The sequence below is a fragment of the Mauremys mutica genome, chromosome 2, assembly GCF_020497125.1.
Source record: "Mauremys mutica isolate MM-2020 ecotype Southern chromosome 2, ASM2049712v1, whole genome shotgun sequence".
NCBI lineage: Eukaryota > Metazoa > Chordata > Testudines > Geoemydidae > Mauremys > Mauremys mutica.
In genome coordinates this window covers 84,587,572-84,614,759 of record NC_059073.1, presented here as the reverse complement: position 1 = coordinate 84,614,759, position 27,188 = coordinate 84,587,572, and the positions used below count along the sequence as shown (strand labels likewise).

General features: G+C 38.3%; 1 protein-coding gene across 4 annotated transcripts in view; it reads left to right on the top strand.

Moving 5' to 3' along the window:
• The window catches only part of MIB1 (MIB E3 ubiquitin protein ligase 1), a 122,514-nt gene extending 99,722 nt beyond the window's left edge, over positions 1–22,792 (top strand). Inside the window, exons 16-21 of one of the 4 annotated variants that reach the window (XM_045004953.1) lie at positions 2,757–2,938; positions 5,213–5,405; positions 7,218–7,296; positions 8,442–8,555; positions 9,939–10,039; positions 16,405–22,792. In XM_045004953.1, the coding sequence (XP_044860888.1) occupies positions 2,757–2,938; positions 5,213–5,405; positions 7,218–7,296; positions 8,442–8,555; positions 9,939–10,039; positions 16,405–16,545 (810 nt within the window). In that variant the 3' untranslated portion in view covers positions 16,546–22,792. Of the gene's footprint in view, positions 1–2,756; positions 2,939–5,212; positions 5,406–7,217; positions 7,297–8,441; positions 8,556–9,938; positions 10,040–12,534; positions 12,745–16,401 lie in introns of those variants that run through there. The other 3 variants (XM_045004952.1, XM_045004955.1, XM_045004954.1) reach the window with 3 other exon arrangements.
• Positions 22,793–27,188: the final 4,396 nt, after the last annotated feature.

Here is a 27,188-nt window from a genome sequence, read left to right as displayed (position 1 = left end):
AAGTGATAGGTATATCTCCATATTTGCCAATCTCATAGAACTGGAAGGGACCCTGAAAGGTCATTGAGTCCAGCCCCCTGCCTTCATTAGCAGGACGAAGTACTGATTTTGCCCCAGATCCCTAAGTGGCCCTTAAGGATTGAACTCACAACCTTGGGTTTAGCAGGCCAATGCTCAAACCACTGAGCTATCCCTCTGTAAGGAAACATTGGAGTACTATTACACAGAACTCCTCTTAAATAAGTGGAATAAAAGAACAATAAAGGTTTCGTTCCAGTTCCGTGGTCTGAAATGAACTTTGTGACAAGTTACTAAAAATGCTTTGTGTTTGAGAAGTTAAATTTGAAGCAAGCATACAGTAAGAATGGCACACATGAATGTTCTTTCTCAGATTCAGCACTGGCAGCATCTGCATGAAATTGAAGATTTTTTTCTTGGCTACCAGTTTTCCCCTCCTCATCTCAAGAGTTCCTGGTTAAGTCATTCTTGAGAGGTTGGGTTGCCAAACTATTGTATTCCGTAGTCTTCCAATTTCTTTGAGTTGTGTACTTCACTTGGAAGCAATATACTGTCAGAACAGAATTTAAGGTTTTTTTTTAAATCTTGATTGAAAGTTAAGCTCATAAATACATATTTAAACACATAAGTAAGTGATGAGCAACCAGCAGCACCTCCCATTGAGGTGTCATAGATCTGGACTTTTCCCACTTATATTTACATGAGTTTATTTTGTCACAAGAAGAACTTTTGCATAACTGAAGGAAATATTTGGGAAGCATGCAGGATGTGAAGGGGAGTGGTGCTTACATGCAAAGATTTTGTAATCTTGCTTGAATTGTCCACTTCATACAATGAGAGCAGTACCCATTTGAGAAGTCTAGCTGATGCATGCCTGGAAACTATCTTGAATCGTTCTCAAAATACCCTGCAGAAATGTATCAAATCAAATCTAAGGAGACTATCTCAATGCCCATCTGTTTTGACTAAATAAGGCTGATATACAATAATATTGTAACACACATTTATTAGATAGTTTAGGTACAGCAGAAGGCAGGTGTTGTTTCTTATTTCCTCTACTGTTGTTAAAAAACAGATTTAACTGTAAATTATTGTTTCAATAACAAGCCTATTTAGGTTCACAATCTACCTTCATGAGCATATACTGCTCCCATTCAAATCAGTTGGAGTTATGTGCATGCATGTAAAATATATGCAAATTTTATTGTATTGTATTTACTGTAGTTTTAAGGCCATCTCATGAAGAATTTGTATTATAGCTTTAAGTAGGATAGTAATATGAATACCGAAGTTGGATAAAAGCCTTTGAAAGAAGATTAGTTATAATCCCAGAATTTGGCCTTTTAAGTAGTAGTGTTTGCAACAAAATTACATTCTCTCTCACTTTGGGACAATGACCACTAAATGCTAACAGATAACTTTAAGTTGCATAAAGTAGATCTGCATTTCTTGATTTTTATCTGAGAAATTTGATTTTTAGTAACCCCATTGTTAAAATCACCCAATAGCTGCCTTTTTTTGAAGGTGGGCCGTCAGAGACTTCTGTAGCCCATACTACACAGTGAATCTAAGATTTAAAAGATCTTTGAAATATTTAGAATGAAAAGATTATTTCTTGCTCCATTGTAGCACTCAGGTTAAATTAAAGTTTTAAAGCTGTCAGTCCTTTGAGACTGTAGTGTGACTTCAGTGTCTGTAAAATGGTAATCAAGATATGAAATATTACAGCTGAATAAACTATTGCAGAAGCAAGACTCCAGTTACACTGGATGCTGTAAGTCCACTTTGAGGTAAAGGGTCTTGGTTTGTTTTTCCCACATGATGGCATTGGCTAGCAAGTTCTTTAAAAACAAAAAAAACAACAACCCCCCCCCCCCACCTGTCATGAGGTTCATGGAGCACATTCACCTATTTCTTTTCCCATTGCTCATAGTGGAAGTTGTTAATGTGAAAAATTTATTTTACTAAAATTAAGTGGTCCATAGCTGACTGTTTTATGTTATTGTATTCATTATAATAGTTACCTTCACGTTTTACTCAGTTCCCAATTTACTGATATTTTATTCAATTCAAAATAAGTGTCACAGTAGAAAGGGAAATCACTTCCTCTTTCATTTCTTTGGGTTTTTCTTCCTTGGTACTTGTGATGTCATCCTTCTAGTTCTCCAGCTGTCCATAATCTTCCAGGATAGACACATTTTCAGTGTTAAATCATTTGTTCTTCTAGTTCCTACTCTGCAGGTTTTAAATCTGTAGAAGATCGTTATTATTGAAAGGGTGAAGTTTGGATCCACACTCAAAAGGCCTTGCATTCTTTCCCTTAACTGTTTGGTCAAAGCAGGATAATTAGAAAAACTGACAAGAATGATGTGCTACCATTAAGCTTTATGACAGAGATTTAGGGTTAGATTTAGAGAGCACTGGTTCTGTGACCCCAGAATATAGATGCACAGCAATTACGTTGTGTTTTGAATACTTAGATGTCACTGCCGTTAATGAATTAGTCTATGCAGGGAACTTATCTGGTTGAAAATTGGGTAATTGTACAATGGTTTTCATCTTAGAAGTGTAGATAAGCTAAAAATGCATGCTCAGATCTCATCAAAATACTATTTAGAAAATATATTCTTCTATATGTGCACATGTTAAATGGTCCATTTTCCTTGAGTAGTATGACTATATTCTCAAGTATTTTAAATAGAGAATCTCAAGTCAGTTTCCTATTTACTTTCTTTCAGTTAATAATGGGACTTGGTACCCAGGGAGCAGAGAAGAAGAGTGCAGCATCTATTGCCTGCTTTCTGGCAGCAAACGGAGCTGACCTCAGTATTCGTAATAAGAAGGGTCAGTCTCCTCTTGACCTCTGCCCTGATCCTAGTCTCTGCAAAGCATTGGCTAAATGTCACAAAGAAAAAGTCAGGTTTGTATATAAACACAATATGGAATTTATGAGCATCATGTTTGACATGTCTTCATTTCCTTGGGATAGATCAGTTGAAGTAGAATAAATAAAACAAAGTCTCTTTTTCAAGTATTAATCATAGACTACTGAAAATCAAGATAAAGGTAAGTAAAGTTATATATATTCTGCATATATCTTGAGTGTTGTTTACAAAATAATTAGTTGAAACTGAGGTCAACGAATTAAGTGCAAAATGAGCAACAGTACAGAGCAAGCTTCCCTATTCTGCTTGAAGCGTGAGCAGCACATCCCTCCTCATCTTATAGAGTAATTTTATATCCATGCCCTTTCAGTGTTCTTTCTCTGTATCAAGTCCTGATACTTAAAAATAGTGGGGCATGCAATTATGAAATAGGTTATCCTCTAGGAAGTACTGACTTCAATATTTTATGTATGCCATCAGCCACCCATGAAATAGTAAGTTTCCAGTTACTGCTTGTCCAGGTTAGATTCACATTAGTGATTTAGAGGTTAAAGGCTCCTTTCATTAATCCTCAGATCCATATAATTTCTAAATAAAATGAAAAGGAAATTTCTTATTAACTGTCTGCCCGTGTTTGGCAGGTATTTTCTTCTCAGCCTTCCTGTCTGCATGGAACATGAGTCATTTGGCTATTTTGTTTGTGCACAAGCACCTTTATTGGTGTAGTTAGCCCTCTGGGAGTAAAGTTTTGTTTAACATATGCTTTCTTTGCTGGGTATGCAGCAGAATAGGAAAAAAAAAAGTTCTAGGTCAGCGGTTCTCAAACTGTGGGACGGGACCCCAAAGTGGGTTGTAACCTAAATTCCTTCTAAGCTGCATGGCTGTGCAGCTGCCTGTTAAGCCCAGCACAGGGGCTCAAGGTGTTGGTGGGGAGAGGTGCCTCTTCCTGCTGGCCCCAGTGCCGAGCTGCCCCGGCTGGGGGAAAGGGGCCACTCCCTTGGCATGGCCTCAGCACTGAGCCGCCACAGATTTGTCACATCTGGGGGACAGGTGCTCCTCTCTCAGGCCGGCTCCAGCACCGAGCTGCCCCGGACTTGCCGCAGCTGGGGGAAAGGGGCCCCTCCCTCTGCCCCACCCAGGCCCACTGGAGCTGCCGAGGAGAGGAGCCCCCCCCTCAGCCCAGCCCACCCTCACCGGAGCTGCCAGGGAGAGGCGCCTCTCCCCTGGTCTGAGCTGCTGTGGCAAGAGAGGGCTGGGGGGAGTCCTCTCTTCCCACCGTAGCCCCTGGGCAGCCTGCATCCCAAACTCTTCACCCCCTGCACTGATCCCCAGCCCTAGCCACCTCCCGCACCCTGAATCCCTCAGCCCCAGGCCCACCCCAGAGCCTACACTACCAGCCAGAGCCCTCCCCTCCCCACCCTGCACTCCAGCCCTCTGCCCTAGCCCTGAGCCCCTTCCCACACTCCAAATCCCTCGGCCCCACCCCCACCACATGAATTTTGTTACGTGCACCAATATGAAGGTGACGTGTCTCACATCATCTCCCTATTGGTTCACATAACAAAATTCATTCCGCACATGGATGTAAAAAATTAGAGGAAACGCTGGTCGCAACCCCATTTTAATGGGGTTGCCAGGGCTGGCTTAGACTTGCTGGGGCCCGGGTCCAGAGCCAAATCCCGAGCCCTGCAGCCGAAGCTGAAGCCCAAGCTCAGGTTGCTGCTGGGGCTCAGGCCTTTGGGCTTTGGCTTTGGCCTGCCCGCCCGGGGCAGTGGGGATCAGGCTTTGGCTTTGGCCTTCCACCCCGTGCAGTGGGGATTGGGCTTTGTTCAGGCTTTGGGCCTCCTGGGGTTGTGTAGAAATATTTGTTGTCAGAAGGAGGTCGTGGTGCAGTGAAGTTTGAGAACCCCAGGCCAAGATAAATATTGACATAAATATGGGAGTAGAAGTGTTCTCTCCTCGTACGCTCTCTAGATGCTTCTCCAACCCATTATCATCAACTTTTTCTCCAGATTGGTTTATCCAAGCATGTAGCTATGCTTCTATCAGCCAGTAAATTGCACTGCTTGTACCTCATGTAAAATTAGAACTGTAATCTCCATACTGATGACGCTGACACCCAAATGCCTCAGCAGCTTTACATACAAGTTAACAGAAAGGGTGACACAATATGTGCACAAACTAGAATGAGTAATACACATAAGCAAATGACTCGGCTTGATGTACAGTATGATTAAAAAAATTGTTTTCAGAATATGCACAAGGTTGTAATGGTGACTTAAGCCTGACTGTGAGGTGGTTTTTTTTAGTGGACAGGTTGGCTCTCGAAGTCCTTCTATGATCAGCAATGACTCAGAAACTTTAGAAGAATGTATGGTGTGTTCAGACATGAAGAGAGATACGTTATTTGGCCCATGTGGACATATTGCTACCTGTTCCCTCTGCTCACCACGGGTCAAGAAATGTCTCATCTGTAAAGAGCAAGTTCAATCCAGAACAAAGGTACTTAACACAATTTTTAATATTCCCTTTTTATTCTTCCTGCAGTTGTGATTTTTTTGTGAAAAGAAGAGCCTGACTGTACTGACAAACTACACTGTCTCAACTGCCATGGTTTCTCTCATGTCTAGTTTGTCAGTGGTTAGAGCAAAGTGCAGCATTTATCTCATAATGCTCCTTGTTGCACATTGCAAATGACAGAGGGCTAATGAGGACAGAAACAAGAATTATCTGTCTTAGGCAAATTGCTGCAACTTTATTATAAGAATTCCGAAAGGTAGCAATGTTAAGAGTGGAGCAACAGCCTCCCAAACTAGTCAGCAGTCTTCCACCTTTTCAGTGCTCAAATTCAGAGCATCCTAAAACATCCAGGCCTACCAAGAATGTCTTGTACCATGGCCCCAACCCCGTGCAGACCACTGTCTGGAGGCAACCATCAGGCCTCATACAAATGCCTTGGCCTCCATGTAAATCCAACCTCCTTCTCCAGCAAAGTGTGGCTTACGCTATATTTACATTAAAGGTGCATGACCTCTGTGGTGCTGGGAGCACCAACCAAATCTCTCTCGCCTGCCCTCCGGCCTCCTGATTTTCTCTGTTGAGAGGAATGTAGCCCAGGGTACCAGGATCAGCCACCAGATATGTAGTCCTGTGAATTGAAGACAAAACAGTTATATTAAGTGCTTATACAGTCACTTCAAAATCCAAAGGTGCCTGCAGAGTGCAAACCATGCAGTTGCTTCAAAGCCCAGGTGTGCCATCGACAGCTACAACTCCCCCCCGCCCCTTAATATGACATGTAGCAAACTACCTCATGCATAAAGAGTATCAAACTGATAACATGCCACTAGTAAGCGTTGGGGGCGGATGGGGACGGACAGGGAGGCTGGGAGGGGTTTTTAAATGGTGAAGAGTGGTTCAGAAAAGCCTGCTTCTACCTCCTGCTGTCTATGTGGGTGCCCTTCCCCATCAGCCAGACAACCCTACCATTTGCCACACTGGGAGTTGATCAAAGGAGGTCAGTGATTAGCTGGTGACCATCGTAGTCCAGACTGTACTCTCTGGCTCCCACTCTGAAATCAGGACTGGCCCTCTTCCCTGACGGAGCAAGTCATTTTTTATTATATAGACATTTTTCATAGTTCAGATTATAATTTAGTTCTACTAAACCAGTTTCCCAAACTGGTCTGCAGAGAGATGGTGCTGTCTTTTTGTTTCCAGTTGCTAACTTGTGTTACGAAAGCAAAAAGTACACCAATTACTTTATTTTTCTGCATAAGTAGTTACTCTAGTTGTCACAAGGATGTTGTATGAATGGGAAGTGTGGCGGTCCAGGCATTCATGAATCAGTAAGTGAGTGGTCCGTGTGACTAGTTCTCTAAGATGTGGTCCACCTTTGGTAAAAGTTGAGAAACCCTCAAAAAATTGTTGGATTACAGCAGAAAGTCCTTTTAAACTAATTGAGCACTGTACAGCCAAGAAAAATACATGTGTGTACCAGCCTCATGGTCTTATTCTCCTAGATGGTGTGATTTATAATTCCTAAATAATCAGTAATGCAAAGAGTGTAAATATTGCCAGCAAGGACTTCTGGATACAGATATGGTAATCTCCTATTTAAATCCCACTTTGAGGTGGTGAATCAGCTCTGGTTTTTCTTCCTAGTTTTGTTGTAGCTAACATGGCACTAAGCAGAGCTTGTTAAATTCCCTTTGTCCTGCTAAGTGGTGGAAGTAAGCAAATAGATATAAATGGAATAGATAGAAAAAGGAGAGGAATCTTTCCCATGTTATTCCTTACTGTTCTTCTCTACAGATTGAAGAATGCGTGGTGTGTTCAGACAAGAAAGCAGCAGTACTTTTCCAGCCTTGTGGTCACATGTGTGCTTGTGAGAGTAAGTAGTCTTGGCAGGTAATACCTTTCAAAATAATGATTGTGCAACAAAAGATGTCTGTTAAAAATAGTCACTAAAAATTCTTTTAAAATGTTGACTTAATTGCAGGCTATTTGAGTAAATTGACTTCGGTCTGGTAATCAGAGCTTTGACGTTACTTGGAATGCAATAAAACCACCTGCCTGTAATAAAGTTTAATTATTTGGAGGACAAATAACAGAACTGTAGCTGTTTAATTAGAAAATTGAAAGAGCAGATTCATTTCACCTACCTGCGTTACTTTATTCTGACTGGGTTGTGGTAGTCTGAGAGTCCTATTGTACATTTCTGTAAATAAATTAGCATTAAAAATTTTTTGAGATCTTTAGAACTCATGTAATTCCTTTGTGACAGTTTTGTGAGGGCATCTAGCGATGTAAATATAATTAAACTTTAGTTGGTATAGCAACCAAATAATTTTTTAAAAGACATTTATGACTAAACCTTCCATTAACACCACATACAAAGATTCCAGCAAGAGCTATCTTTCCCCAAAAGACTTAGAATGGGGCATGTTTTCAAAGAGAATCTGCTGCAACACAGATCACTCTGTTTGATGTGATGTGTATGCTACAGCAACTGATGAGGATATAGAAAACACTTAAGGAGCCTCCAGAAACTCTCCTTTCTTTGTTTAATAAGATGAGGATGTAGTGATCATTTTGTCACCAGAACTTTCAAGAATTTCTGGGACATCTTGCTGAGGCTTTGCTGATGGTCAGTAGTCTGTAGAACAGGGGTGGGCAAACTTTTTGGCCTGAGGGCTGCATCGGGTTTCCTAAATTGTATGGAGGGCCGGTTAGGGGAGGCTGTGCCTCCCCAAACAGTCAGGTGTAGCCTGGCGTCCACCCCCTATCCGACCCCTCCTACTTTCTCACACCCTGATGGCCCCCTGGGATCCCTGTCCCATCCAACCGGCCGCCCCCCCCCTCGTTCCCTGTCCCCTGACTGTCCCCCTCCTGTCATACAGCCACTGGTGGTGTAAATACACATTGTCATTTTATGTAGTACATTTGTGGATAGAATGAAATGAACTGATTAATCACAGAAGCAAGAATAAAGAGACTAGCAGGCTACTGAGAGTAAATTATTTCTGCTTTTCCCAGACTGTGCAAGCCTGATGAAGAAGTGTGTGCAGTGCCGGGCAGTGGTTGAGCGGAGAGTGCCTTTCATTTTGTGTTGCGGAGGGAAAGGTACAGAAGATACCACTGATGACATTTGTGAGTATTTCTTTTTTCTCTAACACTTCCATTCTCCTTTCATTGAAAAAAGGGGGTTGACCATGTATCCCTCACATCATCCGTTTGAAGGAAAGTTTTAAAGAAAGTAGTTTAGTGTCAGCCTGCCACCTACTGTTTGTCACTCACTATATGGGATAGTGGTAGATGTTGTTGTAGCATAGACCCTGTCTGAAAAGGGCTGTTTCAATATCCAAGAAGAATGATACCAGAAGCTGAATCATCATGTGTGTGTATATATGTCAGTGATGATTTGAACCCTTCTTGTTAACTTCCAGAACTTCATGGCCATATATCTGTGACACATGGAACAAACTCTGAGAATTGTCAGTTAATATAATTGAAATACATAAATAAACATCACACGTGGCCCCATACAAATTACAAATGTTAGCTTGACTTCTTGGCCTCTTTGACTAATCAGAGGAGCCCCAGAAGAAGTGGGAAATAGAACATTTTGTCTAGGATAAAGCTGGCCAAATAATTCGTGATGTCAGAATTATTCAGTGAGTTCTGCCTTTTTCTGTTTGACTAGTTCTTAAACAGTTTATAATTTTCTTGAATTTATTAAATTATTCTGAGAGTTATTTCAAGTTATGTGAATAATTTTTTGTAGTGTGTATCTGTGTGTGGTTCATTGTATGCATTCAGTACTGGAAATTTGAGCTGCTGGTTAATTTAAATTGGAATTGCTACATGATATATTTGATCCCGGACGAGATGAACATAACTCAGAATCACATTTCCAATGGGAACATGCAAGTTTAAAAATTAAAAATTTGCCTTTTGAAACTTTCCACTTTAAACTTGCTGTTTCTGTCAGTAAACTTGTTTCCCAAACATTCACAAAGTGAACATGAAATAAGTGGAAACACAGCCAAACCAAGTTTGTTCAACAATTTGTACAAATCTTTGCATATTTTTAGCAGTATTGATTCAGTCCCAGTCTGGAATTACCAAACAATGCAGCAATGTGGATAACTTGAAGTATCTACACTGGTTTTTTGCCAAAGAATTTTCACCAGTGGAGCATCACTGGTGGGTAGCAACCATGAAGGCATTCATGTAGACAAGCCTCCAGATAGCTGCTAGCATTTTAACAGCCACAGTGAGGGAAATATTTGTCAAAAACTGATGTAGTTAAAGCTTCCCAGTAAATTATTTTAGTTCAGGAATGGAATTTTAGTGAGTCATAATAAATATAATTTGATTATCAAAATATATTTGCTAGAGATAATGCTTCAATAATTCAGATAAATGGAAATAGTATTTTTGTGATTATCAGACAAAAGTAATTATTCTTTATGTTGTAAGGGCTGCATAACATGTTCTAGGCTTTTAATATTAATCTCCTCTGCATTATAGCAAGTGGAAACATTCCAGTTTTACAGAAAGACAAGGACAACACCAATGTCAATGCAGATGTACAGAAGCTGCAGCAGCAGTTACAAGACATAAAGGAACAGGTAAAAGTGCCACATGTTCCTTTATATTGAACACCAAAACAAAATAAGGGAAATCTGTTTAAACTCTTCAATTCTTAATTTTTGATTAGTTAATCAAAGCCATTTTTGTTCTGTGAAGTAAAGATGAGCTCTAGTGTGGCTAAAAAGGTTTTTTGTGACTTATCTGACTTTTTTTTATACACACAGTGTTCTGAATCATAGATTATTAGGGTTGGAAGGGACCTCAGGAGATCATCTAGTCCAACCCCCTGCTCAAAGCAGGACCAATCCTCAAATGGTCCCCTCAAGGATTGAACTCACAACCCTGGGTTTAGCAGGCCAATGCTCAAACCACTGAGCTATCTCTCCCCATGAATAGCCACATTTGACATTTCATTTCTTACACTACAATAGGTGGGCTAAGTGAATGGTCTTATGTGACCCAAACAATAAATATAGGAATGAAGGGAGGTAATGAATATTAACTCTATCTTTTGACCTCATAACAATGTACAGGGAAGATTTTTTTCACAGAACTTCATTAAATCCGGGCATTTTTCTTCACAAAACTGTATGCACTGAGCTGATGCAGGAGTTGTGAGCCTGCCTATTGAGTAACAAACCACTTTTGAACACAAGTTGGCAGTTAGGGGGGATGTAATTAAATTTGTGATTATATAGATTTTAAAATATCTTAAATATAAAGCTTTTTAAATTATGTGCTTGGAAAAGGAGGAAAATTTATCAAAATCTTGGATAGGTTTAGACTTTCAAAAAATAAATTGAATATGGATGTCTTTGCAAGTGCTTGATAAAGCTAAAATAGTGACCTACAGACAACCCTGATCTTGTTTTTTAAATTACTTAATGTGAAATGATTCAAACAAGTAACTATTCTCTTTACGTCTTCTATAATATGCAAAAGCCAAAAATCTCTCAAATCTAGGAGTTAATACTTTGTACAGAATAGATGAAATATTTATTAACATGGAGGACAAATGTTTTGCATGGTGAATTATTAAATTTGTCCCCTTTCTCTCCCTTTAAAGTCCCTCCCAAAAATTGTTTTTCTTCCTATCTGCTGGGATCATGCAACATTATCTGTCCTGAACCATTGCCCATGCTACCTTCAGCTACACTGCAATTTTTGGCATGCTAGCTCAAACAGAGCTAGCATATGTCTGTATACCTTTGCTGGGAAGCATGCTCAGCTGCAGTGGAGATTTACCTTTGAAGATGTACTGTCCTATATTTGTCACAGTTGAAATGTTTTGATTAATAGAAGAGACTGATGAGAACTTAATTCACATTTAAATTGTCTTTTTATCTCTTGTGCACTTAGAGTAGTGTATAGTGCTTCAAAGATGGCTGGTATCTGAGTTAATCCAGACAGCCCTGGCTGTCTGTTACAGACCTACCTGAAAGTTCAGAGAGAAGGTTTTGAATCACCTAGTTCTGGGCCACATCTGTAAATGCCTTTGAAAATTTGAGACCTGATGTACTGTCAGATATTAACCTCAGAGGAAAACCTATCAATAATTGGCAAAGAGTTCTGTGGCACCTTATAGACTAACAAACGTATTGGAGCATGCGCTTTCGTGGGTGAATACCCACTTTGTTGGATGCATCGTCGGATTGCATCCGACGAAGTGGGTATTCACCCACGAAAGCGCATGCTCCAATACGTTTGTTAGTCTATAAGGTGCCACAGAACTCTTTGCTGCTTTTACAGATCCAGACTAACATGGCTACCCCTCTGGTATTTGACTATCAATAATTGTCTACCCTCACCCCGGCAACTGACTGAGACCCCATTATTGAAAATCTTTATGTTCAACTCAAAGCAGTTTCCAACCTAATTTGTGCCTGTATAAGGGCAGGTAGACTTTAAAAACAAACAAACAAAAAACACTATAGTTCCTTCTCACCTATAACATTTGAGGCTATTTTGTTGGTTTCATTTTCTGTTTTTCTGGTCATCAAAAAGTTAAGTGTTTAACAAAAAATATTTTTTAATATTCTCTGTTGCCTGGATTTTTGCAGTGCAGTTACTGTCCAGTACTCTATTTTTAGGCTGATTTTCAAATATGGTCACTTGACTATTCTCTTTGCCCCTGAGCAGGATGTATATGGCTGCTTGTTTTTGACCATCTCTTAATTGACTGCCATGTCAAGTAGTTATTTTGTTGAAATGATTCTGCTTGAAATCTAGCTTGTTTGAAATTCTATTTTGTTTCTCAGGGAACTGGCTGACCTGTCTCATTTGGAACCTTTTAATTTGTCTTCTAGGTGACTTTTCTGTTTACTGTTGTGAGAGGGGTTAATGAGTTGTAGATTCTAGTTAATTGCTATTTTTTATTTAAAAAAAAAAAATCTTCAATTGTATCTTAAATATGTGCCTGAAGTTATATCCAGAGTTCCATTTTAAACATATTTTTTTCATTTTCTGCTTTAAAACTGCACTTCTAATGTGAAATTCATATTTGTTCTTAAAACTTCATATTTGTTCTTTTCAGCAGGTATACCTACGTTTCAACTCATGTCTTCAGTGATAATCTAATACATTAGTGCAGCAACCTTTTAAAACCATTTCTGGTGCCAGAAGCGAGGCCTGATGTCAGCAAAATCCCCACACGATGACCACATCATTCTTCAGGGATTCCCTGAATTTGAACCATCTTTGACTGTGATTGCAGTTCCTCCACCACATTTCATACGTAATCGTCCTCATCTGTCTGTAATAAATACCTTATATATGTTCCTTCACCATACGTATGTCATTTATTTTTATTTAAAATTAAAGTTATTGTAATGTCACTGTGCACCTGTATCTTGTGCCTGGAAACATACTGTTATCAATAATAAAAGATTGTTATAGGTTCTAATATGGCACCAATATCAGACAAAAACTAAAATATTCTGCTAAAATTGACTTATTTGCAATATCGTACCCCAGTGATAATCTCATGCTTTCCATACTATCTTAAGTCTGTGGATTACAACTGATTAGAACTGTCTGGGTGCCTTTATGGTGGTGGTTCAGAAGCAAGAATACATAATATATAAAAAGAAATCAAATACTTTCTCCAGGCACAGAATTTTCATTTGTTTCCCCTCAAAAGATCTTCAGCTAATTTATTCATATAGGGTCGAGGTGATAGACATCAAATTTTGGCACCAAAGCATAAGGCCAAATTAAAAGTATTGTCAAAATATCTACCATTTGTTTGCTGATGTTCTTGTTACAAAAGCAGGGTGTAATGCACTGATAGTCATGTAACTAGAGTACAGATGGAGAGCAGGCAGGTAGGTTGATCGTTCTGTGCAAAGTTACTTAAAGCTGCTGCCATGTGAAGGTAAATAAACTAAAACATGTATGACATTGAAAAATGAAACTGGTCTCTACAAATAAATATTCACCGTTTTCATGATAAGCAGGAAGAATCTGGACGATCTGCTCGTGCTGCCATACAGTTAAAGAAAGACCTATTTTTTGAGTTTGAGCTACCACCAGGGAATTACTTCCAAATTGTGTGCTGCAATGAAATGAATAAACTAAAACAAATTTTTGCCCCCATTGCTTAGGCAGAATACACTTTTACAGTGTCCTGTGATGTGCATATACATTTCCAAATTACTCTGTAGTATATTGGAGAGAAACAGATTTTTTTATCTTAATTGTAAGATATATAGTCAGACCCCAAAGCAAACTATAGGGGTAAAGAACATACAATGGGGAGGACTTGAATTCTGTTGTTGCAGGATGAGATTTAGGGTTTACACCTTGTATCCCTTCTAAAAGGGATACTTTAGGACCATTAAATTATGTACATGCAGCACAGGAAAGCAATTTAATGTTAATAAGTAATTAATGAAGAATTTCCCCATACTTTGGACTTTACAACTATGAATTACAAGGATGATACTTAGTTGTACCCGGTGAGGATTTGGCTTGGGTGAGGAAGAGGGTGGATGGACTGATTTACAATCAGTCCCTTGCAGTGCTTTAGTGGAAGATATAATTACATACATTTTGAGTTATATCTATTTATGATTTTCAGTGGTGATGCCATACTCACCCTGACAACATTTGAATATGAAATATGCTTGTTGAGAATGTATAATTTTTTATATTTGCAAATTCATTCAAAAAGTTCACGGTCTTATCTGGCAGTGGGTGTGTCTACTCTGCAATAAAAAACCTCTGGCATGAATCTCAGAGCTCAGGTCTCAGAGCTCACGAGGCTAGGGCTGCAGGGCTAAAAACTGCAGTTAGATGTTTGGGTTCGGGCTGGAACCTGGGCTCTGAGACCTACCAAAGGGTTTCAGAGCCTGGGTTCCAGACTGAACCCTACACTGTAATTTTTAGCCCAGCGAGTCTGAATCCACTGACCCGGGCCAGCCATGGCTATGCCACTGGTCTCTTACTGCACTGTAGATTTACCCAGAAGATACCTTCTGGCAGCTCCTTAGCTTTGCTGATCTCACAGAGATTGAAATACGAGATAATTGGCCAATTTCTGATTTTAAACTGTGTAAACATGTTGAAGTCATGAGCCATGATAACCAGGAGTACACTAAAGAATGTTTGTCCCTGCATTTAATTGATTCTATAGAAGGCATGCCTAAAATTTTACATTTCATTGTGTGGACACTGCCGTGGATATGTACACCTTTCCCTGGTGTAACACTACTTTGGTAAACCTGCAGTGATTTAAAAAGTAGATCAGAAAAAACAGTGCACAAGTGCAAGGTGATAGTGAAATAAATTTGTTTTTGAGATGTGGGCCGCTGTTGTTAAGGGTCCAATTATACATGGTTTATAAAAGGTTTACAACATTTGTTCAGTTATAAGCATGTTACAGGCATTAGTATGTGTCTCAGGTGAACTATAGATGTCCGTTTAAGAACGAGTAGAAACTCCTCAATAGATATAAGTTGTGGTTATAAGCAACCTGTTGATCTAACAATCTGTAACAATTGATTACACCTCTACCTCGATATAACGCTGTCCTTGGGAGCCAAACAATCTTACCGCCTTATAGGTGAAACCGTGTTATATTGAACTTGCTTTGATCCACCGGAGTGCGCAGCCCCCCCTCCCGCTGGAGCACTGCTTTACCGCATTATATCCAAATTTGTGTTATATTGAGTGGCGTTATATCGAGGTAGCGGTGTATTTATTAAAAATCTATTTATGTATTACCACTTTATAAACCATTTATAAATGAAACTTTAATGTGATTATGGTGAAGGAACAAACATGTGCCTTGTAGTTGAATTTTTGCATATGATGTAGGTGGAGGATATTTCAGGCACAGTCAAGGATGGTTCTCTTAAGGAACAAACTTTCATGGTGAACAGTTGTAAGAGATCCTTTTGGGTATTGGGTCTCACTTTATGTTCAGTAGTAAAAACTGGTTTTAAAGAGTTGCTGTGTGGATCTGAGTTAGGGGTAAAAGGCTCAGATAAGTTGAGCAGCCCTCCACTGAAACATTAAATTTTCATAGATGTTATCTGGATTTGTAAAAAAACAGAACACATGCAGGATATGGGCCTATGCAAGTAATGATTATTCCTTTACAAGTTACATTGAAAGTACAGAATTAAAGCATATATTGGAGTACACCAGTTACTTTTTTTCAGAAAGCTGGTATCTTAAATGTTGTTGGTAAAGCTTCTGAAAATATTGAGTTACTTAAGATTCCAAATCAGTGAGCAAATCACTTCCCAGAAGAAAATTGCAAGTCAGTTCACATCTATGGTGTTTAGCACGTATGCTGGGACAGTTAACTATTTTTAAAAAAGCAAAACCATATTCATACTATTTGAGTCCATGAGGTGCTTGGTTGGGTGGGTGTGTGTGTGTGTGAGAGAGAGAGGTAGGTAAATGAGTAGGTAGAAATTTGAGGCATAGGTGGTAAATAATTTGTTCATTGAATTACATACACAAATGTCTGTGCTTTGTAGATTTCCCTGTTTTCTTAAAATTTTATAAAGGAAACCAAAGGGGGATGCAGCTGAAAATCACTTATTTACTCTGCTGTGAACTTAAATAATGCCATCAGATTTGTTTAGAAAGCTACTGTGGGGTTGGTTTTCTTATTTTGTGGAGAAGGAGTTTAAAAAAATCAGTTATCCCTTCATGAAACAAATATTTTATACTGAGGATTAAACGAAATAGTGAATTTTCTATTTTTATATTTAATGTCAAAAGGCAGGTTATTGAATCTGTCGTCGTTCTGTGGCTTGGTTTCTCTATGGCAGTGATCTCTGTTCACACAACAGTTGCATATATTAAATTTTCTACAATTAATAGAATGCATACTCGATACTTTTTTCTCACCATTGCTGTCCACTACCTAACTTGTCAAAATCTTTTACAGACCATGTGCCCTGTTTGTTTGGATCGTCTGAAGAATATGATCTTTCTCTGTGGCCATGGAACATGTCAGCTTTGTGGAGACCGAATGAGTGAATGCCCTATATGCCGCAAGGCTATAGAACGAAGAATCCTTTTGTATTAATAAAACAAGTGTCTTCTGTTAGCTTATCAAATTGTCAGTACATTTTGGTCATCAAATCTCTAAGTTTGAAAGGCAGTTGAAGGTTCTAATGAAAACATTTCTAATACTGCAGTGCATATGTGCTACATTGTAATTTCTTAAAGACTAAACACATCAGAAAAGAAAACAGTATTTGAACAGTCAACTTTTAGTTGTACTATCGAGACAGCTAAGATAAGGCTAAATTAATAAAACAGTCTTTTCCCCTCACCCCCTTAAAGCACCAAGTATAAAGGGACAATCATGACTTTCTGTTTTGGTATCTTTAAAGTTTTTATATGTACGTATGGACTTTAATTTCAGCCATCAAGTGATGTAGATTTTGTACTGCCAGTTGCTTTCAAATATTTATTTTTTTAGCCCAAGTTTGACACCTCTTCAGCATATGCTCAATTGTCAAATGACAGAAACGTATGCCTCATAGTACTATTGTCTTGAAAGGTACAGTAATGCAAAATCAGCACAATATATCCAAGTAATATTCAGTACCATACAGTTCCTATAAGATGACATCATAATATAACCATATGGATAACTGACTGTAATGTGCCCTCAGTGTGGATTTAGAGGAGAATGTCAGTGGAAAGAAACACAAATTTGCTTTGGGAATGTTATGCCCCCAAAACTGTACTTCAGTCTGACAGGATCAAATTAAACTAAATAAGGAACTTCTTAACCCTGTTGACGAAAAAAACTAATATATATAGTTATGAGAGGAGAGTCCTGATTGTTTTTCTTGACAAGGTATTTGAAAAATAAAGTGTAGATGAGTTATCAATTTCACACCTAAAGAGTGTAGTTGATTAAAATCTTTGAGGAACAAGTGTATAACCAGAGAGTAGGGAAATTATGGGTCTCGTGATCTAAGGAAACTGGGTGGTATATTTTTCCTTTGAATTTTGTAGAAATCAGCTGTTCTTTAAATCATCTTTTCTGTTGCAGACTGTGGGTTTCTTACATAAATCAGTGTGGTGTTCTATTAAGCCAGTCTTACAGAAGAATTATCTGTAGGGAAACTGTAGCAACAGCAAAGGAGGTAAACTATATATTGCCCATTCATCTCAATGGGGTATTAATTTCAGAGCCCAGCAGAGACCGTTTAATAGCTAATATTAAGCAAAACAGTGGTGATAAGTCTGGGGGTTTCCTGACACATGGATAGGCAATTTGAAACTGGTTGTCGGAGTTAGCTAGGATTTGTATTGCACTTATAGATGGCTCTTTGACTACTACCAGCAGCTCTAAAACATGAGTAAGAGCACAATCCAAATGTTCTTCAGGCTTTGGTGGTGGGACCGTAGTCAGGATTTCAGGAAAGGAGTTAAATTCGAAGCTCTTACAGCCAAATGATGATGGCATATAAAAGCCATTCAGCAGTTACCTGAATTACTGATTGAATAGAATATGAAATCAGTGCTTGCTTAGTCCTGATTTGGACAATTTCTTTCAAGGATTGTGAAATATACAGTGGATTCAGTTAGGTGCCTTACTTGCAGCGAACACTAGTCTCCTTCATTTAACTCCTGTTACATGTGGCAGGGACATGAAAGTGGGAATTGGTCTGGGGAAGATCAAGGTGAGAATGAAGTGATTCATAGCCTGCATTCTTCACTTGGAAAATCACATGCTTACACAATGCACAGTCTTCTGAAGTGTGTGATAAGCTTGTGTTGATCTTTGGAATTCTGCAGACTTCAGCCAAAATCTCAGAAGAATTTACCAATGCTTTTAAAGTATTGATCATGCAGTTAGAACACCTGTATGGTAAAAGGAAACTCTGCAGTGGTTTCTTAGAAAATCAATACATAATGCATTAGCTGACAAAACAATCTATGCCCCAAAATTTCTGTTTCAACAGGTAAATGTTCCTTGCTCTTTTAAACTCGGGTTTGAACAATCCAATCCAGTATTCTTTGTTCTGATGTTCCAGCAGTCATATATATACACCATAAATCTCACTCTGTGTTTGGTCATTTACATAGCTTTCTGCTTTGCCTGGTGTTTTGAGTCCCTATTCTAAAAGAGGCAGATCCCAGTAGCTTCTATACAAAATCTTTGGTTGTCAGTAAATCTCGTCCTCAGTTTAGCAGTCCCACAACAGGTTTAATTGCTTTAGCTCTAGGAATTTTATATACTTTTGGAGTTGCAGCCTGGTTAACTGAGGTTTTAGAATTCCAGTCTGAGAGAATTGGGAGAATTCTTACATTCTGTGTTCTTGTATAATCAGAATAGTTCTGGTATGATTTTCCAGTGTTTTTGGGAAAATGATTTGGTAGCCCATTCCGCTTGACATAAGGGTCACCTGGCTTCTGTGGCTAGGGTTGCACAGCAAGACCCTTTGGCTTCATGTCCCCCGTCAACGATTCTCCAGAAGAACTGGTTCTCTCTAATATGGCACAACACTGGACCCCTCACTATGAATTTCATTCTCTTGTATCAGGTCTGTGACATGGTTCTCTTTAACCCAGGGCAGACACATTTTTGAGCACTATTTTATACTTAAATTATTCAGAAAGGCCTCTCCATAAAGGCTCAGTACAAAGTACTCGATTAACAGTTGATCACCACTCCTGCACTATCTCTTGGTAAATGCAGTTCTAACTCAAAACCCCATTATGGTAGCTCAATGCACTACTTACCACATAGCAGTCGATATTTTTATAACATTTAAGTAAATTGTGCTAGGGTTTTGTTAGCATTCAGCATTGGAACAAACCAGTGGTAAGATCCTATTTTTTCATGCAATTTTCAGCTGTTTAAATAGTATGAATTAAAGCTTGTCTCTACTAAAGTCAGTGGGTGTTCTCATTTCAGTGGGACCGGGATTTCACCCTCTATTGTGTCTTATGTGCCTGAGCTTTTCAGGTTGTCTGAATTAATTTGATCAAATGTTACCATCTGATGATGCAACCAATACTTGAACCAAATTTAACAGGGCATTTAAGTATTTTCCTAAAGGACAAAATCAAGGCATCCAGGGTAGCAATGCTGAGCGTACTTCATCTGTGGGGCGCACAGATGTCAGGTGATAGAGGAGTTCTGTCAGATGTCAAGTGTGTTGGTGATAGAGGAGTTCAGTTCACTGTTTGCTTTATATTTTTCAGCAGTTCCTCAGCTACATAACTATTGCTGCTGTAAGATAGCCATAGATTGTGTGTGTATACATACACACACACACGTGAATAAAGATGCTGCTCCAAGAGCTGTCCTTTTCACACCATGGTCCCTGGTTTGTCCCCATCAACACATACAGACCTCTCATTATATATTGCTTTTTTTGTATTCAACTTGGTTGAGCAGTGTTGCATGCATGATTCCATGTAAAAAATGTAACGATGATATCACAAATTCAAGCCAAATAGTTTAATTAGACAACTGCTTTTTAAAAAAAGTAATTAAGCAGTTTAACTTTGTAGCGCTTATTGTTTAAGGTGCTAGTATTGGCATTCTGTTTACAGGTGAGAGTTTATCCCAATTGACATTATGAAGTCAGATATAGTACTTTCAAACTGATTTTTAATTGATTTTAAGAAATGTTTGCCAAAACATTGTTGCATATGTAAACAGATGTTTAGACTTGTACACTATCTCTTCAGATTGTAATGTATATTAAAGCTAAAGATTTAGGTAGCTTTGAAGAAACCAGCTGTATCAGACCATATTTATACAGTATAGTCACATCACTTAGCAATAGTATGTCTGCAACCTGATATTGTCTGAAAGGCTTGCATACTTCTATTGGATACCTTTGTTTTAAAACGAGGTTGGGGGGAATCCTAGGCTCAGAAGATAGGTGGGAATCATAGCAAGTAGGGAAAGATGAGGATGGGTCAGTGTATGTCTGTGAGTGAATCACTACAGATTTTACTGAAACAGAGCAAATACTAGATAAAGAATCAGTAAATAGACAATTAGATTTAATATACATGTTTGAGAATTGCAGATATCACTTTTGTTATTCTTAGAACAATTCCCCAATATTAAAAGTTGTTTGGGAATGGAATTGGTTGGAGGAGCTTCTTCAATGACTTATTTCTTGAAATACAGTCAAGAAGATATCGACATTATAGTTTATTATTTGGGTGCAAAGTATGCTTAAAAGTTTGCTTGAACATCTTTCCTTTCTGTATGGTAATCAATAAGATTAAATTAGAGATGGCTTCTATACACAATAGTATTGTAAAGGAACTATGAAGAGACCTTAATTTTAAATTTGAGGGGTCTGTACAGTAAGCTAAATAGCTTAAAGATGTCAGAACTTAATCACTTAATTTTTCAGCTATTTTTTCCCCCCAATAATGTACCATGACTTTTCAGGCCCATTACTTAAAGATATTCAGTATCTCCTGCTCTACATTCAAGGCATTTGGCACGTTGCAGGATTTGAGTCACAGCTATGTGCTTTCCTTTTTTTGTTAAAATACTAATTAAGTGGTTCTAGATTAGTTTAGGACAAATTCCCATTTAAGAAAAAATGGGTACCAAAAAATAAAAAATTAAACTGGAAAGGTAATAAACACAAGTTACTTTGTAAACGTGAAAATTCCTTCCAAAACTAGTTTAACTATAAACTTGAGCCAAATTGGAATATAGAAAAGTTTTGAGTGCCTTGTTAACATAGTCTTAAAAATGTTTTCAGTCTAGTTCTACAGGCTTATGAAACTAGCTTTTTTAAAAGAATCTGATTTGATCTTGCCTTTATGTTTTGATAAGAATATTCACTGATACTGTGTAGATATTATCTAGAGATGGAGTTTTACTAAAGTATGCCTACTTATTTATAGCAGTATTACTTACAATTTGTGGCTAGTGTAAACACTAAATTGTTTGAGAAAGTTGCTTTGAGTTATTAGATCTCTCTGAGCTTCTCGACAATATTGCAAATGTCAAAAGTTACATTTTGCTCTTTTAATAGTTGCTGATTAATTTTGTATAGCTTGGACCATAACTTGTGTTGAATAGATCACAGACAGAAGTTCTTACAGACCGCTACAATGTTACTTTTAGTAACTCTGCCTTTTTTCTGTCCAAGTGTTCAGTTCTACAGTAATCGTTCTTTACCTTTGGAAAGGAGTGGGAGTTTTCTTAAACACTACAATTTAGTTTTGATACATCAGTTTTGGTGCCTGACTAGGTGTGACATAAAGGATTATTGCTGACTGTATAAATGATGTACAGGAGGAATGTATCATTCCCCATAGTACTGTACATTCCTGTTTCCCTTCCCTAAGTTGCTGGAATTCATATACTATTTTCCTTTTACAATACAGAATGTGTTTTGTTCACAGAGTAAAATAATGTTGTCTATAAAGTTTTATTGTGTGCCATTTTTATAGTTATAGCTGCAGTAAGTATGAAAGTTCTGACTCAGGGCTTTTTTAACAACTTAAACACGTTCATAAATGTTCTTCAGTGCATCTTGGAGAATATTAGAGGTTTAATGGTTGTGTAGTGCCTTGATAGAACAATTGAATTGGCAGCAGCCATAGATCCTTTACAGAATAGAAGTACATATGAATCTACAAACTGAGTTTGTGCAGCATAAATGTATATGTAGTTAATGTGTTGCATTTAAACCACTTATTTGTCTTTCTGTAAAGGAAAGTGAGCAGATTTAACTTTTGTTATGCTTTTGGTAAGTCTTGTTTATGATAACTACACCAATAGAGCAATTATGATAGGAGCCTGAGGACGTTATTCCAAATCAGACAAATAGCTTTTGGGAGAGAAGGTGGATAGAAAATTCTACATAATGACATTTTTAGTAGGAAAGGAGAATCATTTTATAAACCAACTTCTAGCAAAAATTAGCTTCATAATTTGGACCTAGCAAATCTTTCTATAAACAAGAAGTCTGCATGGCATTTCATAGTTACGAAAGTGTAAGTCTTACTCTGGGCTTCTAGAAAAGTATTTTCTTTGTCCCACGCTTAGTTATGGGTGCAACTTACTCTGTAGTAAAAAATGGGTTTTACTGAACCACAACAACATTTTTTGCTTTTGTTAGAAAATCAACTTTGTATTTTTGGTAAATTGTAGATTTGACATGACTGTTGACTGGATTTAATTCAAGTTGTGTGTGAATGTAGTTGATTTCTGTACTGCAAATAGCTTTACATAATTGCATTGATTAAAACTGCTTAGCAAGGCCTAAGCTTTTCAGAACAAATGCTAATGTACCGTATTGTTAATAAAACTTATTATATAATGAGTCTCATTCTGACTTTTTTTTTTAAACAAGCTTTGACTTAAACTTACTGCACTGAACTAACATCTATTAGAGGTTATTAGAAAGGGAGAGGCAGCTCATTTCTGCTCATTTAATTACAGCTTTCTTGAAAATCAGAAATCTTAATGGCATTATATCCCAACAAAGTTAAAAATGTAAAATACTTTGAGACTGTAATTTGAACAAATGTTTGGTATCTTTTCTGGGTTTTAGAATTTCACATCATAAAGCAGGCTAGGCACTATGGCTCTATAATAGGAAGAAAGCTCCTTGTCCAAATTTTGTGTGTTAAAGAACCAGAATTGTTTAAATATACCATTGAACAGTGCATTTACAGCAACATGAAAAACATCCAGAGTGACTGAAATTGACTTGGAATGCTCTAGAATAACATATTCAAATAAGTAACTATTTGGTTTGGTATATCTTATCCTGAGTTTCTTTAGCATGTGTCATATACATGAGAAATAAAAGGCTTGATCGTGTTCTTCATATTTTAAATCTCTGTGTAAGTGCACATTTTTGTAGATCTTTGCACACTTACTGCACAGAGGTAGTAGAATTTGCATGTATTCTCCCATTTGATTATAATAGATGAGCTTGCACAGTTTTAGCACTTTTAAGGGTAGTCACATTTATACTCCTGCCAAATGATCAACTCAGACCTATGCCCATGTTATAGACCTGCCTATATAATGCAGACACTCCTGGCTATATCAAATTTCTGGAAGTTTATGAGAGGCTACCCGGTATTTTGGGAGGTAAATAATGAGACAAAATCCTTCATGGTGGTTGCTTCCAGCTGACAGGTTAGCAAACATGAAAGGTTGATCTTGGTGTACTTTCAATAACATTTTATCCCTGTTTTAAATTTATACAGAGTTTACAGTGGCATGTCATTGCATTGTGTTCTTCATGAAGGTTAAAATAGGATCAGCATTAGCAACATAGTTTCTCCCTCTGATTCACAGGCAAGTATAGCTCCCCTTTCTGACTCTAGGAAGCTATTCATTGAGGTACACCAAAGCCATATTAGAAAACAAAACAAAACCCTAGGTAATTAGCAACCAAAAACCAGTTTAGTGGCAGTTAAAGTTGTGACAGTACACACCCGTGCATTCAAAACCTTAAAAGAATGGAAATCAGGGAAAAGATTTGTGCATTCCTTTTTACCTTTGTATTAGCGGACCACTGTGACAATCTGATCAGTTGTCCTTGTAGCCAAAATGGTCAAGAGTTTCTCAGCTGCTGAGGTGAAAATGACCAATGAAACCTTGCAAAAGGCTATTCTGGTATCCTGTGAGATCAATCTGGAAGGTGCTCCATCCGCAAAGAGTCTAGGTCCCTTGGGATTTGTCATGACAATTCACTCTCATATTGTGTACAACACTGTTAACACATTCCTGAAGGTTTTTGCTGCCAACAGATACAAAAAGCAATATGTACCTCAAATTTGCACTCTAATGGAGAACTTTGACAGTGACCTCAGGAGTGTCATGGAGTATGTGGCAGATGTACTAAACTGTTGATATAACTGATATAAAAGCATGTGAGGTCACTGTTAAAGTTTTGTATTAGAATGGAAGATGTGATACATATTTTGGTATCTGTTGAGGATTGAAAGGTTTTTTGAAATCTTTTTGAGAAAAAGATCATAGTCACTCAGTTCAGTGTCATACCTGGGCATAATCTGAAAGATCTTACTTAAAAGCAAGAATCAACAGGTTCTGAAGAATACATGGGTGGTGGGGGGAGAATCTTGTCATCACACTCTTGTTCAAGCCAATGAGGTAGCTTAGACTTGGGGACTCTTGTTTGTTTTAAGAATAAAGCATCTTTGTAGTTTTGCTATTGTTAAAAGATTTTTGGCTGAGATTTTCAAAGCTGTGTAGGGGATTTAGATGCAGTATGTGTCCAAAGGTCCCAAGTGGCTTTGAAAAAATCTGTCTTTAATCCTTAATTTGTTTTTAATTTTTAGAAAAGCAATTTTTTTAGTTCTGAAACCACTGTTTACTTAAATATTTTAAGGTACTTTAAAAATCAAGAGCAATGCTAGCTGAGAAAGTAACAGTTCAGAATTGCTACAAACATTTTCACTGTTCTACCACTGTATACTTAATGCAACTACTTCTTATAGTGGTGTGAATTCATTTAAACTGAATTTGCTGCTCCTGCCGTACACAGATCAGTGAGACATTTAATTTGTGCTAATCTATCCAAGACTGGGAAAATCCACTTACGAGCATGTACCATCTCCTTGGACATCACAGCATTGTGTGTGGAAAATTGCCTGTTTTGGAGGATTTCCTTTTTTAATAAAAGCCCAATATTCTGCAAGAAATAACTGTGAACTTGAATTAAAACCTGAACCTATTTTCTAGGTGGAAATTGCACACATTTGGACTGTACTAATACGTTTCTTCCACCAGGGGTCAGTAACACCACTCCACTGTGACAAGAACCTTAGATCTTTGTGTCATAATCACAAACCAAACAAAGTATAAGGATAATGATGATTGCATTAATATGGGCAGACTGGACCTTCACTTGTCCCATTCTCCAAGCAGGAGCAAGTATAATTAACTTATTTGCTGACTAGTAAGCAGCCATAGTCTATCCTCTGACTCCCATGTGACATGCACATTGCTACTATTGATTAGGGCAAAGTTCCAATGGAGTGTTTACCTTTAGCTGTAGCTTAAAATATTCATTTAGTCTTGCAGATTTTTTTTCAGAAGCAAGAAGTTGTAGCAGATAAGATTCAAATGAGACTGTCCAGTGGATAGGAGAAGGGAACACTTGATTTCTGCTTCTCCTGCATTAGTCTCCTATACGTCCCAGAGTATCCCAAAATTTCATAGAGGCCTAGACTTGATTAATATGTCCCTCCACCTCTCTAACTCTGTAGTGACACCGCTAATGGTTAAACATGATTTGAACCATATCAGCCTAGTCAGTGGAAGGGACTGTCCAAATTCTCAAGGTCTCTTTGGGCATGCAAGGCACCTGGAAACAGTTGTTTCAAGTGAATGCTTTTATCATTTGCACCACTCTACCCCATAGAAAGAGGTCAAGCAGACCAGACTACAAGGCTAGCAGGAGAATTTCCCAAAATTTACATCAAAGTCATTTCCCAAAAAAGTGCTTGAGTCTGTTTAATCGTGAGAGTTTTTCGTTTGGTACAGGCATCCACTTGAGATTCTTCCTTGTGTGCAGTGAGTTGAGAGAGGGCCTCGGTATCCTGAGAACTCTGGGAGCTACACCATTTTCTTTCCTTTCTTCCTCGCCTTCTCTCCATCCTCCCATTTCAGTTCTTCTAAACTCCTTCTCCAGACTCCTCAATTTCTGCCTCCTCCTGTCAGCCTGTTCACGGTGGGTAGCAGAACCTTCACTCCTTCCCTCTCAAAGTCATTTCCTTGCATCTTCAGCTTCCAGCTGCCTCGAAGTGTGACTGATCGGGTGTCTTGGTATAGGAGAGTAGGACCCTCTTTCTACACATAAGTTCACTCTAAAACTGCATATAGTGAAGTGTGAAATTCCTGAATTACATATAGTGAAATTTCTCCGCCACTATGAACTCATTCTACCTTGTTAGTCCCCTGAGAATGACGATTGTCATCGCCTCCTCCATCTCAGTGGCAGTGGTATGGAGAAGAGAAGTTAACACTGCCCTGTGAGGGAGGGCTAAACTTAGATCCCACTGAGTCTTGCTACAGCTGCTCCCAGAGGGATGTGAAGAGGATCAGCTGGAATGACTGGCTTTCCATAGGCTGGCTGCAGTTCCCACTTCTCACTGTACCTCCTCTTATAACAACATTCTCTTGGTGATAACCTGAGGAACTTTACTATGAAAGGGTTGCATTGTATAGAAGTGAATTCTGGCCCCAGTCCTGCAAACGTTACTTACATGAGTAGTTCTTAGAGTAATCCCATTTAGTTCAATGGGACTATTCGTGTGAGCAAGCATTGTTTGCATGGTTAAGGGAGGTGGGATTTGGCCTCTACCCCTTTCACAGTGCAGTGTGCTGGCTCTTTGTATGGAAGTACATTTGAAACTGCTTTCCCTGTAATACTCTCCCCACTAAGCTTTCATAATCCTTACAATGTCAATGATTGTAAGGTGTTTTGTGATAGTCTGTGTGAAAGCTGTATAAAATAAATAGTAATTATACTGAGTGCATTTCCTAATGTGCATGCTAAACTGTGTGCTGGCTCCTTGGCACAATAAAACCATCACTCTTCCCTTTCTCTCACCTCTCTGTGATGTGACAACTAAAATAAAAACATCTCTGATCCATTTGCCTATTTAGACAATATACTGTTCCAAGCACAGAGGGCTTGGCTAAGTGTTGCTAGCACGGCCTTGCACTGGTTG